This window comes from Sinocyclocheilus grahami, unplaced genomic scaffold (assembly GCF_001515645.1).
Source record: "Sinocyclocheilus grahami isolate Dianchi unplaced genomic scaffold, SAMN03320097.WGS_v1.1 scaffold772.1, whole genome shotgun sequence".
Classification (NCBI taxonomy): domain Eukaryota; kingdom Metazoa; phylum Chordata; class Actinopteri; order Cypriniformes; family Cyprinidae; genus Sinocyclocheilus; species Sinocyclocheilus grahami.
The window spans coordinates 1356695-1370771 of record NW_015505951.1 but is presented as its reverse complement, the minus strand read 5'-3'; the positions used below and the strand labels follow the sequence as shown (position 1 = coordinate 1370771).

The 14077-nt window shown below is 36.9% G+C and overlaps 1 protein-coding gene across 1 annotated transcript in view; it reads right to left on the bottom strand.

Annotated features, from left to right (window-relative positions):
• Positions 1-3583: 3583 nt before the first annotated feature.
• Positions 3584-14077, bottom strand: part of LOC107561427 (RING finger protein 166-like) — a 47609-nt gene continuing 37115 nt past the window's right edge. The window contains exons 4-6 of the mRNA XM_016245870.1: positions 5310-5424; positions 5020-5127; positions 3584-3613 (exon numbers count right to left, since the gene is read on the bottom strand). Of these exons, the coding sequence (XP_016101356.1) occupies positions 3584-3613; positions 5020-5127; positions 5310-5424 (253 nt within the window). The remainder of the gene's footprint in view (positions 3614-5019; positions 5128-5309; positions 5425-14077) is intronic.

The window sequence follows — 14077 nt, the reverse complement described above, 5'->3', positions numbered from 1 at the left end:
TATAATTCCATATTCAAGCTGGGTCAGAATATTTACACTTTTTTTTTTTTTTTTAAACCAAGGATCTCTTTCATTCCTCCAAATTGCTTGTGGAAAAAGTGTTTACACCAAAGGATAACACCATTAAAGATGGGTGCATCTGTGTTTTTATTAAGGGGAAAACTGCTACAAATACACTGTGTAAGTATCTTATTAAACCTCAGTCAGTATTACAGCTTCAAAAATGCACACCATCATTAACATCAGCCATGTTATTACTGTTATCTCATTATTATTCATAGTCGTGAATGCATAATCACACTGAGCAAACACACAAACGCCGGTCCTGCAGCCACCGGATCACTGGAGGCACCCGAGAGGCGGTGGTGCCCTCTGCCTATGACAGCACAAAACACAGCTTCTCAGTAAAGTTTCCTGGACAGATACCGCCGAGCGGGTGCATTCATTAACATCACTCTTGAGTACAGAGACCATCACATGTCCATGAGTTCACCACGTTTCATCCTCAAGCATCCAGCGTTTACTGTTCCAGTAATAATAAGATGATACTACAGTTCTGAGCCACTGTTCTCCATTGAGTCCTTGGCCACTCATTAAGTTTCAAATACAGACAGACCGTGAGCCATCCATTGTTTGTTTATGTTGTTCTGGTGGACAGCCGTCAACCAACACAAGAAATGCAGAAGTCCTCTATGTTTATCCGTGACAGTATGCATTGATGTTACAATACAAAAAGAGTGAAAAATATACATTTTAAGGTCATTCTCAAAGGTATCAGAACTGGAGAGCTGTGTTGTACAATATCAAAAGTTTCACTTAAAAAAAAAAAAAAACACTATGCTACAGCTGTGCACATGAATATTGTTTGAGCACTATATTTAGACACTTAAAAAACATCATTGAGTAAAAACATTGGGATACTGGGAAACTCGGTTGTCTTTTTCTACTTTCTACTCTTCAATTTCATCTTAATCTTTCAAAACAAGACCAAAAAATACTGACACCATGTAAAACCTCAAAAGAAGCCAATGAAAAACACATTGCCATCAATTACAATGAACGCATATTCAGTAGGCAATTCTTGTTTGGAAACTATTGAAAAAGCTCCTTCTGCTTAGTTTTTACTACTGTGAGGACATTTTTTGTTGTTGTTGCCATCATGCTTTTGCAAATAACAATACAATATTACCAATTTCTGAAAAGTGACAGCATTTCTGAAAATGTATGATGTTTTAACCTGACCTACCTTTTTCACACGACAAATGATCTGCCTCTTGTAAAACACATTTGGCAGTTAGTCACGTTCCAGTTTAATACCACACATTTGAAGGTGACTATCACATTCTACTACTGTGGTTTGTTAATGTATACTGTTTACTGTAATAACACCAAAATTCCTGAATACTTCCCAGGAAACATGTTTGGTTTTTCATATTTTAATACTTTGTTTGGTTTGAAATACTTTTAGATAAAGGAAAACAAAGAACATTAACATTGCGCTATGCTTTGGCATTCACATTTGTGTACCTGTGTAGAGTATGTTTCTCTCCTAACGCTCAACGCTCAACTCAAGGTGTATCTTAAAACATGGTTGGGTATCTCTGCAAAGTAGGGATATTAGATCCCTAATGCCAAACCCTATCACACCAGTGCTCCTCTAAACATCAGTGCTTCTTAACACCGTACATAGGCTTGGATTCAACACTTACAAAGTACAAAAACCCCTACCAGTAGTAGTAAAAGAAAATGTTTTTTAAATATCGAGCCTGCGCTCTGAATGACTTTGTGGCCAAAGTGTACAACTACACACTCTTCCACGTCCTGTTAGGATGTTCTCAAGTTTCTCCATATCGATGCTGCTTTCAAGTCACGTTGGAATAATTGTATTTAGTTGACATGAATGCCTTTCAATACAAGAATCGTGGCGGAAGCTGGTATTGATCATAATGCAATGTAGTTGTGAAAATGAATTCACATCATAATTTTGAATGGAAAGGGGTGCTTTTAAAAAGCAGAGAGTGTAAATTTAACCAGTAGGCTAACTTGGCCATGCTAATAAATCAATCTTTGGCCACCTAGTGATCACTAAGTGTGTAAAAATGTCAAATCATTTTCTGTGGCAGCACAAGAATGATAAAATATGTGCTAAAAAGCTTTCAATGTTTTATCGGTAAATGATAGCGAGAGAAAGAAACATTCCCAATGAATCCATCTTATTCTTAGTAGTAAAAGAAAATGTTTTTTAAATATCGAGCCTGCGCTCTGAATGACTTTGTGGCCAAAGTGTACAACTACACACTCTTCCACGTCCTGTTAGGATGTTCTCAAGTTTCTCCATATCGATGCTGCTTTCAAGTCACGTTGGAATAATTGTATTTAGTTGACATGAATGCCTTTCAATACAAGAATCGTGGCGGAAGCTGGTATTGATCATAATGCAATGTAGTTGTGAAAATGAATTCACATCATAATTTTGAATGGAAAGGGGTGTTTTTAAAAAGCAGAGGGTGTAAATTTAACCAGTAGGCTAACTTGGCCATGCTAATAAATCAATCTTTGGCCACCTGGTGATCACTAAGTGTGTAAAAATGTCACATCATTTTCTGTGGCAGCACAAGAATGATAAAATATGTGCTAAAAAGCTTTCAATGTTTTATCGGTAAATGATAGCGAGAGAAAGAAACATTCCCAATGAATCCATCTTATTCCATGTCCTCTTTTGGAAGGCCAAACAAAGTAGTTTCACTTTCACAAGAAACACACAGCATCACACATGGCGGGCTTGAGTGAGCAGCGGCCGGCGGGCTTGAGAACGCCGCAGCCGGCAGGCTTGCGGCAACCACATGTAACGACCCTGGGCTGGACTCCGCTTCGTCCAAGGTGAAAGCCGATCCGGCGATCCACAGCGCAAAGTTGATGTATTTCCTCAGCGACTAGCACGGATCAGCTCTAGGCATGACAAAGCGGATATCTTCCTCTTTTGGAAGGCCAAACAAAGTAGTTTTGCTTTCACAACGAAACACACAGCATCTCCACGACATGGCGGCTGCGGCACCAATACTACAGCGAGAATAAAAGTTACGCCTTCTTTCTCTGCGTGAACATTTGGGCGGTGTTATGCAAATCTTCCCACACAGTGACGTAGACATGTGGGGGCGTGTTTAAACGAGGTGTTTTAGGAGGGCGTGGACAAGTCTTACATTTTATAAAGAATATCTCTTTGGGTTTGAGACTTAAGTCTTTGCAACTTTAGGGATCTTATCTATGCACTAACAGCTTGTAACACTCCAAAGAGAAAGGAAAACTTGAAATTGCATCATATCATCATATCATCCTTTTAAAAAGGGAAAAGTTGCTCTTCTTGGGTGAATCTTGGTGAAGATTTTTTTTAAATGTCAAAATACATTTGCTTAACCCAGTTTATTGACTACTGTATGTATGACAATCATGGGTTTATCTCCCCCAAAAGTGTAAATATTGAGCTTCCCAGGCCCCATCATATCATTTAGAGCAGTCCACTCCAGCTCAACCTATAGTGAGAGTTTGGGACATGGCTACTGTAGCAGGCTGAGCCAGAGGGTGTTTAGCTGGTGTGGTATGACGGCTGATATGTCTCATTGGAAAAACAAGTTCAGATTCGGTTACAGATGTGTAAGAGAAAATTTGGCAACCAGGTAAAACAAGGGTAAACAGTGGCAGTGCTTTTAGAAGATGGAGGAATTTGATGGAATGTATGGGTTTCAATTGAGACTTGCAGAGTTTCTTCTCCAAGGTTATAGGGATAGTTCACCCAAAAATGAAAATTCTGCCATTAATTGCTCAGCTGCATGTCGTTCCAAACCTGTAAGACCTTCATTCACCTTCGGAACACAAATTTTCGAGAGCTCTTTGACCCTCCCATGGACAGCAAGGATCCTAACACAATCAAGGCTCAGAAACGTAGCAAGGACATCGTTAAAATAATCCATGTGACATCAGTGGTTCAACCGTAATTTTACGAAGCTACGAGAATACTTTTTGTGCACAACGAAAACAAAAATAATGACTTTATTCAACAATTTGTCTCCTCCGCATCACCCTGGCGCCATTTTGGAGAGTATCACATACGTAAACAACGTATTCTGTTCTGTGTTAGCAGCACTGTATGCGGATGCGCCATTTATGTTGTTTACGCTTTGATCGGAACGTAAACAACATATTCGCGTACATACGAGGAGACAAATTCTTTATTTTTGTTTTCTTTGCGCACAAAAATATTCTCGTAACTTCGTAAAATTACGGTTGAACCACTGATGTCACATGGATTATTTTAACGATGTCCTTGCTACGTTTCTGAGCTTTGATCATTTTAGGATCCTTGCCGTCTATGGGAGGGTCAGAAAGCTCTCAGATTCCATCAAAAATATCTTAATTAGTGTTCTTGTCACATGGATTATTTTAACGATGTCCTTGCTACGTTTCTGAGCTTTGATCATTTTAGGATCCTTGCCGTCTATGGGAGGGTCAGAAAGCTCTCAGATTCCATCAAAAATATCTTAATTAGTGTTCTGAAGATGAACGAAGATCTTATAGGTTTGGAACGACATGAGGGTGAGTAATTAATGACAGAATTTTCATTTTTGTGTGAACTATCCCTTCAAGCTAAAATGCTAGTTCTTGACTGTCAAGCTATAGATACCGTGATGTGCGAAAGGGCATGATGAGTGTAAGGGGCATTTGCAAAGTTGGATTGAAAATATGCTTTATTTTTGTAATTCCACCAGGTGACACTAGTAGCAAAGAAATGGCATAGTTCACCTTGATATAGGTTCATCTATTGCATAAAGAAAACAAATCTAGTTTAGAACCATTACAGTGTTTTGCACTGTAACATTAATTTAGTTATTAAGTCCATTTCCCTTCTAGATTATTAATCCCGTAACACATCTGGATGTTTATTCACATTATATTGGGAACAGAGCGTTAGAATACAAAATGGCGAATACATAAATATAAAGTATAATCTTTTTGCCTTCTTACCACAAATGTGTCATAGGAGAATTTGTGCCGGTGGAGAAGATGCTGCAGGAAGTTGGAGCTCTTATAGCTGGGGTCACCCCAAGGCATAGCTGAACATACTGGACATACCTACAAAGAAACAAAACATAAGAGCAGAGTGGACATTTTGCTAAATATCTCCTTTTATGTTTCCACAGAAGAACAAATATCATATGGGTTTCAGTCTACATTAGGGTGAGTAAATGCTAGACTTTTCATTTCAGTTTATTGGTACTTGGCATCCCTGAAACTGTAAGGTAACTGACACTCACCACTTTGTTGGGGTCATTGCGATGGTTATCCATGCAGTGCTTCACTAGTTCCTGTTGGTCCAAGTTGCGAGCGCCACAGAACGGGCACACAAATGTGGAACGGTTTGGAATATTGCTGTTAAAAAAACAAAACAAAACAAAAAAAATACAGAATATTGCTATGTCTTAACCATGTGGTCTGATAAACTAGTTTTGGATCTACACTATTACATAATAAGTAGTAGCCCGGGAGCAAAAGAGTAAATAGGCAAATTAACAGAGTTGTGTAACAAACTTGATTATCAGTGTTCACATGAATAATGCATATGTGCAGCCAGAAGGGTGTATAATATTTTGAGAATAACTTTCAAGTCTATAAGAAATGAGCCAAGAACCTTCTGTTCACATTCCTGACCTCCCAGTTTTCAGCAGCTCCTTTCTTTTGTCTACAGGGATTTCAAAAACTTTGGTGATATTACTTTTAGTTAAGACCATAAAACATTAATACGGCAATTAAATATTATCATTGAGTAACTTGCGTTTGAGGCAAAATTATCCAGCAAACATGAATGCAGCCCACTAAAATGTTTTATTGTTTACAATTATTTTTCTGATGTTCTTATTTCAGCAAGCTACAAGACCATTCATATCCTAGAGAAAAGGAGAGAAGAGAAGAAAAGGGTGAAATTTCAGCAAAAATATTTGGCACAAGACTTAACCGATCAAAGTCAAGTTGTCTCAAGATTGACACAGTCATTTCCAGTGTGAGCACTGTTGACATGTTGCTATAATTCTGACTTTTATTGGTGAATAGGTGATTTAAAAAAAAAAAAATTATTACGGGTAATGTAACACTTCACTAGGATTTCAGTTTAAATTCAATTTCATTCAATATTTACTTCTGGGAACCACATTGTCATGCTTTATATTATCAAGAATTAGACCTATTACATAAATCACATGAAAAATACAATAAATTAAACATAATATTAATAATATATATATAGACAAATAATGTCCTGAAAGTGTCAACCAGAGATAATTTCTTTCAGGGGAGTCAGATTTTTTTGCATTTTTTTAGAATTCTGCCATGCAGCTTGAATACCCTGATGGTCTGGCAAAGACATTAGCTTGCTCAGTGGGAGCCTTTTCATATTTGACTTGCAAAGCCCAATCAGCAAACAGCATGGAAAAGACTTCAACAGACGGAGACATAACTGGATTAATAGATGAGGCTTGGGCAGAGAGGCATAGAGGATCTTGAGGTCTCTATCACTTTCACCATGACCAGAGCTTTTCTGTATTACCATGACACCAAGTAAGTACCACAGAGGACAAAGACTGTACAGCTGTACCCAAAATCTTAATTATCCAGAGGGCAAGTCTGAATTGAACACCCATTCTTGTCTACCGAGATGCCTCCAAATGGTCAGTTTTTGAAGGAAGTGTATGATATCCCACAACCCTGCTGGTGAAAAAATAAAAATGGTGTCTGAGTGTCTGACAAAAGATGAAATATAATGGTGTCATTCATCTTCAATTTAGGACTAGAGAAATAAGGATGATTATCAATAAAGTCAACATGAAATCAACATTTTACTTCATAAAATGTGATCAAAATGTAATAACTTGCTCCACAACTTTCCTTTTCTGCTGATGTCAACAAGCCTTCTTATTTTTCAACTTCTTCATTCAAACCCACTTGTGATAAAGACACTTTTCTCAATGAAATTAAAATATAGTCCTGAGTAGGGGTATGTGATACTGAACCCTCCCACATACAAAAAACAACATCTCCATTATTTCCTGGGTTTTTGTATAATGATAATCGACATTATTTTGCAGAGTGGTTTTTTTGTGTGTGCTAGTACACTGTCACCGTCATAGAGAGCTGACTCCTAAAGCTTTTCATATTCTGCATATTCTTTGCGTTTCATAGCGGTGACAAAGTTTTCCACTAGGAGGCAATATTTGCCCCCTTAAAATGATTTCAAGCGGATTTTTACCTTAAGCATCTTTTAAAGTCTTACATTTAAAGGTGCAGTAGGACATCTTGGAAAATGCTAACTTTAGCCTGATAGCACTGAAAGCGAACGTCCCACCCTCCCTGCAATTGCTGTCCAAGGCCATGCCCCCTGAACGCATTTACACTCACAGACCAGAACACCAGAGACAGCATTACAATAGACTACATCAGCAGTTCCCAATTCCAATCCTCATGTCCTCCTGCTCTGCTCATTTCATATGTATCTCTTATCACGTGCGATGTTTGTTCTATTCGACCGTGAGTGCCCTGGGAAGTGTACATCACCGGATATTCCGCCATGATTCCAGTTCGAAGCGAGTGTATATGTTCCATACAAAGGACATTAAAGTGTGCGAGACGTGAATTTAAATAGTATTTATTTACAGAGGTATTTTATGTCACACTTCACAATTCTCTAGTACAGGGTTCCCACTCTTTCATGAACACCAGATTCAAGGACTTTTTAAAGCACCATTTATTTTATATCAAGCACCTATCAAATTCACACCCCAGAATATGTAGTCATAAAAGACCTTACAGTACTTAACATTTCACTTACACTTAACATTTACATTAAAAATTTCAGAGTAATAATGTTTTGAATGTGTAGGTTTCATAAATTTAGACCGTTTTGAGCAGTCGTGTTCAAAGGAATTTAATGAAATCCATTGAAGTCAGTACTGGTGATAAAATTCAATTTCTAAAATATTGATAAAATATGCATCAAACTGATTTTTGCTGTAGTTCCTGTACACGATTTAAATTTGAAAGAATTTCTCAATTTTTAAATTAATAAAAAGTGGTTAAATGTTGTAATAACATGGTAAAACCTGTTAACATATAAATTTGCACATTTACTCAAAAGATACTTTACTCATTAATAAATAAACTCGTCAAAAAAATTTTGTAAATTACTTTTTATTGTAAATACCATTTATTTATCTTTGACCTAGGAATGCAGCTCAAACATGCAGCTGCTCAAAACGTCAGTATTTTGGAATTGGTCAAATGTGCTTGGAAAAAAATATGATCAGAATATCAACGTGCCTAATAATTATGCACACACTGTAAGATGTGCTCCCTTTACACAGAGTAAGCATGATCGCGAAATCAAAAGTGAAAGTGAACAGCGAGCGCTCATTCAAATGTGATTTCAATACCCCGCATATTGATAGCGGCTCCCTGATGTGCGAAAATAATATACAATATCAGAATGTTTGCGGGAGCGGGACACATACGTTGCTGGAGTGGGCGGTAATGGTCAGAAATTCAGCGGGAGCGGGCTTAAGAAAACTGTCCCCAAGGCTCTAGGCTGTGCATCAACACACATGCCAAGTATTTTTCGGCTACCCCATCTCCACCCCCAATCATTAGTGCCGTTTCACTCTGTCTTTGACAGAACATATAGGACAATTTTTGAAATAGCGCCATAAACAGGAGTTGAAGCAAAAAAATATATTTTTATATATTTTTATAAATATTTTATATAAATATATAATTTTTCCTCAGCCAAACACCATTCCACAGCCCTACCTGCCACCCACAGTTTAAAAGCATTTTTTTATTCTTGTAATTAGGAGTGAACAGCGAGCGCTCATTCAAATGCGATTTCAATACCCCGCATATTGATAGCGGCTCCCTGATGTGCGAAAATAATATACAATATCAGAATGTTTGCGGGAGCGGGACACATACGTTGCTGGAGTGGGCGGTAATGGTCAGAAATTCAGCGGGAGCGGGCTTAAGAAAACTGTCCCCAAGGCTCTAGGCTGTGCATCAACACACATGCCAAGTATTTTTCGGCTACCCCATCTCCACCCCCAATCATTAGTGCCGTTTCACTCTGTCTTTGACAGAACATATAGGACAATTTTTGAAATAGCACCATAAACAGGAGTTGAAGCAAAAAAATATATTTTTATATATTTTTATAAATATTTTATATAAATATATAATTTTTCCTCAGCCAAACACCATTCCACAGCCCTACCTGCCACCCACAGTTTAAAAGCATTTTTTTATTCTTGTAATTAGGAGCGCTTGTCCTCCTAATTCAAAAAATTTAGGAGCACCTACTGATCAATAATAAAAAATTCTGATAAAAAATTAGCCTTCCTAATATGAGGTGACATTTGACTCAAAGTGTAATGGCATCTTTTTCATCCATGTCAAATTAAAAAATGTATGTTTATAAGCTTTTTAAAATTTCTATTTAAAACAATATAATAAGAAGTAGAATAAGACAAATAGGTTACCAATCATATGAAATTAGTATTAATAAAAAATGTATTTGTACTACAGAGGTGGCACAGAAGAACACAAAAGTGGCTTGTAGGTACATTTTCAGACGTTTAATGAGGCTCAGAGGTGGCATGAGTGCAATTAAATTCATACATTTATGTGGAGATTAATGTTTTAAATATAACATTTTGAATACAGAAATATTAAATGATTTAAATAACTGAAATTATACGCTAAAAATGAAACTAAATCCGCCAGCAGATGGCGACAAGTCACTGATTGTATCACTGAATCATTCATTCAATTCATTCGTTCGAACAGCTGATTCATTCAGGAACAGAAATGAGTGGTGTCATAGGATGAACATTTCTTGGTCCTACGCCTTCCACAGAATATATAAATACAGATAAATACATTTAGACCACTTAACTTAATGATTGCTATCCGGATGTGAAGAGACTTTCAACCAGCATAACAAAAAATGTTTCTGAAGACAATCACCTATTGCACCTTTAATCAGTAAAATTAATTTTAGTAATAAGAAACTACAGGGCTGTACCAGCATCTGTATCTACAAAATTGAAGAAATGGCACAGAAGAAGCATTTAGATCTATTTAAACAGACTATTTAATGCAGCTCAGATATGGCTTTAATGCATTTACTATTGCATAAATAATGTGATGAGATGTGTTGGTTGTAGATGCAAAACCGCTTCGCTGTTATGTTATTTAAAAAAATTTCACTGACATGTTAAATGAAAAAGCAAAACAAAAAAACAGCCAATAAAATGTACCCAAAATTACAATTTATTGTTTATTGAACTGTTTTCTAAAATCAGCATGACAACTGCAGTCATGCTGATATTCAGAAGAAACAGCACTATTGCTTGTGTGATACTACATAACTATATCATTTTATATATACAAAAAGACAAAACCCTGTTTATCTTGAATTTCTGTGGCATTCTACTGGCATTCAATTAGGCTACATGCCACAGTGAAAGCGCACACTACAGGCTTTTTGTTCGTGACACAATCGATAATGTCAGTTCGCACATTGCTAAAACAATAATTGCGATATTATCATACACAGTACATATCACATACCCCTTGTCCTGTCCAACAATTCATCGGATTGTGGAAGCAAAATAGGTTGTGAGTGTTGTTTAATACTGAATTTAAATATTCTCTTAGCTCTGAAGCCCTCTAAAGCTCACTTGAGTTTGTTTTAGATCATCAGACACGACATTATGGTGTCTTGGAAAGAATCAGTCTGAACCAGTTTCCTCACCTGCATACAAAACTGCTGTCTGTTAAACCACTGACTCACTGGGCACCGAGACAGAAATGTGTCATAAGCCCTATTCGGACGGGACTAGTTTTCTAAACAACATTTGAGTTTCGATTCTTATCACCTGACGTCTGCGATTTTCATGTACCAATTCGGACGGGACTAGCATCTTCGTGTTTATTACAGAGGTGGGAGGGTCTGTTTTGTACATCTGGGCGTTTCAGAGATCACACGCTCTGTATGCGTGCATTGCTTATAGTCATTCGGATTGATTAGCTGATTAGTATAATCAGTTTTATTACAAATACCATGGTGAAGCTAAATGGATAGTATAGCAAAACCATGTTAATGTGTGGTTACTTTAGTTTAACTATTTTATTTTTTTATTTATTTGTAGTAAACCCATGTTTAATTTTCATAAATGTACATATGTAATTAAAACATTATGTAATTGAGTGCAGAAATGAACGTGAGTAAACTTACCTGACGCTGATATTACAATACCCAGTCTTAACAGTTTACGTGATCTGGCTCTTGATTTTATTATTATTTATTTTATTTTTTTTGCCGGGAGGCAAATATATCAAACATGCGCGCGGTAAGAGCATCTACGGTAATTCACGTTGGCCAAAACACACAAGGAAACAAAAAAAATATATCACCGGCAATCAATTCTGTCAGTATGGGGTGCTGTGTGTACATTAATGAGGGAAAAAAAATAACTTAAATGATTTTAGCAAATGGCTGCAATATAACAAAGAGTGAAAAATTTAAGGGGGTCTGAATACTTTCCGTACCCACTGTATATCACCGGCAATCACAGACATTCGCATTCGGATGGGATTAGTTTTCTCAGAGGATCACTGAGTTTGCTGAAAAACAGTAGGTAATTTGCTCTGGAATTATTACAGAGGTTGTGTGAGAAAAACACAGACGTGGCAGATTCAGATGGGATTAAAATCACCAAGTACGTCTGTGAAACACAAATTTCTCTAACGACCCCCTGTAAAACTAGTCCCGTCCGAATAGGGCTATAGTGTCACGGACACGCTATTGAACAAGGACTCTGTGTTTACTAAAGTAACGTTAGGGTGGCATAAAGGTTTGCATTAGTAACATGGTTCTACAATATTTGTGTGATGCTACCACAAAGAGTACGATAAACAGCCGTGATGCAAGACTTTTGCAGACAGACACAGTGGGAATACATCAACATGCTCTGCTTTGAAGAGCTAATTAATTCTTATCCTCCTCTCGCTCTTCCTGTGCTTCAAAGGAAGAGTGAAGCACGACAGAGACGCACACACATAACTCAACCTGGAGTCATCCGATTGGACTTTTATCGGATTCCTGCCTGCAAAACTTTCGGTCTGTCTTTAACTGTCAGACATCAGTTTGACATCTCTAGATCTAAGTATACCTACACCATTAGTGTGTGGGTCTAAAGAGTATCTGTAAAGAATGAAACACGTCCTGGATCCATATTTTAAAGCTCTTCGCTGCATTTTAACTGTTTTCCCAAAGAGCATTGAGTGCTTTAGAGAAGCATGAGTCATAAGGCAGCATTTGCCTAAGAGAGACCTGTGGGATCGGTTGCTCTTTAATGTAGGGAGAAAGTGACATAATTCTATTGTTTGTCCTGACTGAAACTGTCCTAATTGGCCGTGATGATGTTGCATCATGCAATATTTTCATATTTGATGTTACATATACAATGGAGTTGGATTTTAAAGCAGGATTTTTGGTTTCACTTCATTTGGATGGTCCCTTTAACACATTCTGTTGACTATAAGTAACGTTGCACCTACATAACTACTAAGTCTCACTAGTGTTAGTAAAGTATTAGTTGACTGGTAGGGTTAGGGTTAGATGAAGTTGACATGTACTTGAAAAGTTACTTATAGTCAGTAGAATGTCTGTTTGGAGACCATCACAATAAAGAGTTAGCAGATGTTAAGCAGATAGTCTATTAATACTCTAATGAGAGTTAGCTGATATGTCGGTGCAATGTTACTTATTGTCAACAGAATGTTCAAAAGGGACCATCAAAATAAAGTGTTGGTGGATTTTTAATCATTGAGATTTCACCGTTGGCAGAGTCACCTATAATAATGTGGGGGGAAAAACAAGTAAAAAATGTATTTTTTATTTTGATTTGTTTTGGATTAAACAAAAACTAAGGAATAGAAACAAAATATGTTTGTATTGTGAAGCCTTAGTACAAGATAATACAAAATTAAAGTAGTAATATTTTAAGAATAAAGTCTGAGAATAAAGTTGAGATTAAACGTGTAATATTATAGTTATAAAATGAATTATTTGGAGTAAAGAAAAATAACCACATTATTACAAGATACAGTATGATTATCACAATGAATAGAATGTCATACCAACAGCATGGATGTGGAGGATTAAATGTTCAATCTGTGCAGTAAAGTTAGTTTCAGTTTGGCTGGATATTCAACTTCCTGGATCATCTGGAAGTGACAGTCTTACAAAGTTAGCACTAGCACAAATACATTACAAAAATATAACGCCTCTTAAATGCCATCCTTACATAAGAGACGGTGTGAAAAAACAGCAAAACATCTGTGGCATTCAACCTTTCATTCATCATACGTATTTACCATAAAAACAATAATAAGAAATGTTCTAATAGTTAAAGTAGGCTCTTACTCTATTAACTGACTTATTTATAAGAACAATAAAGCAAATGTTGGTAAAGTGATAGCACCATTTATTTTGTGTGTATTTCTAATTTTAAAGGGTTAGTTCACCCAAAAATGAAATTCTGTCATTAATTACTCACCCTCGTGTTGTTCCAAATAGGGCTGTCGTGATAACCGCAATATCGCAATACCGCGCTATTGACGAGCAAACCGCAGAGGAATGCAAGAACCGCAGCAACCGCGATTTTTGCGTATTTTCTTTTTTCGTAAGGTTATGCCCTTCTCGTTTTACACTTCATGCATGTGGACTAAATATTAAACAAGTTAGTAATGATAACATAACGTGTACCATGCTGATTTGAACAGAGGGTCCGTATATTTGCACTTAACAAGCCTAAACAGACAGTGAATGAGAGAGAGATCGACTGAGCGCGTGTGATTACTTGCGTCTGTCCTCCAGGCTGAGTCATATATATTTGTGAAAATAGGTTGTCATGTTCAAGGAAAGCGAAATCTCTGTCTTAGCATCGACGCATAGCTGGTCAGCTGAGCCTTCTAAAGT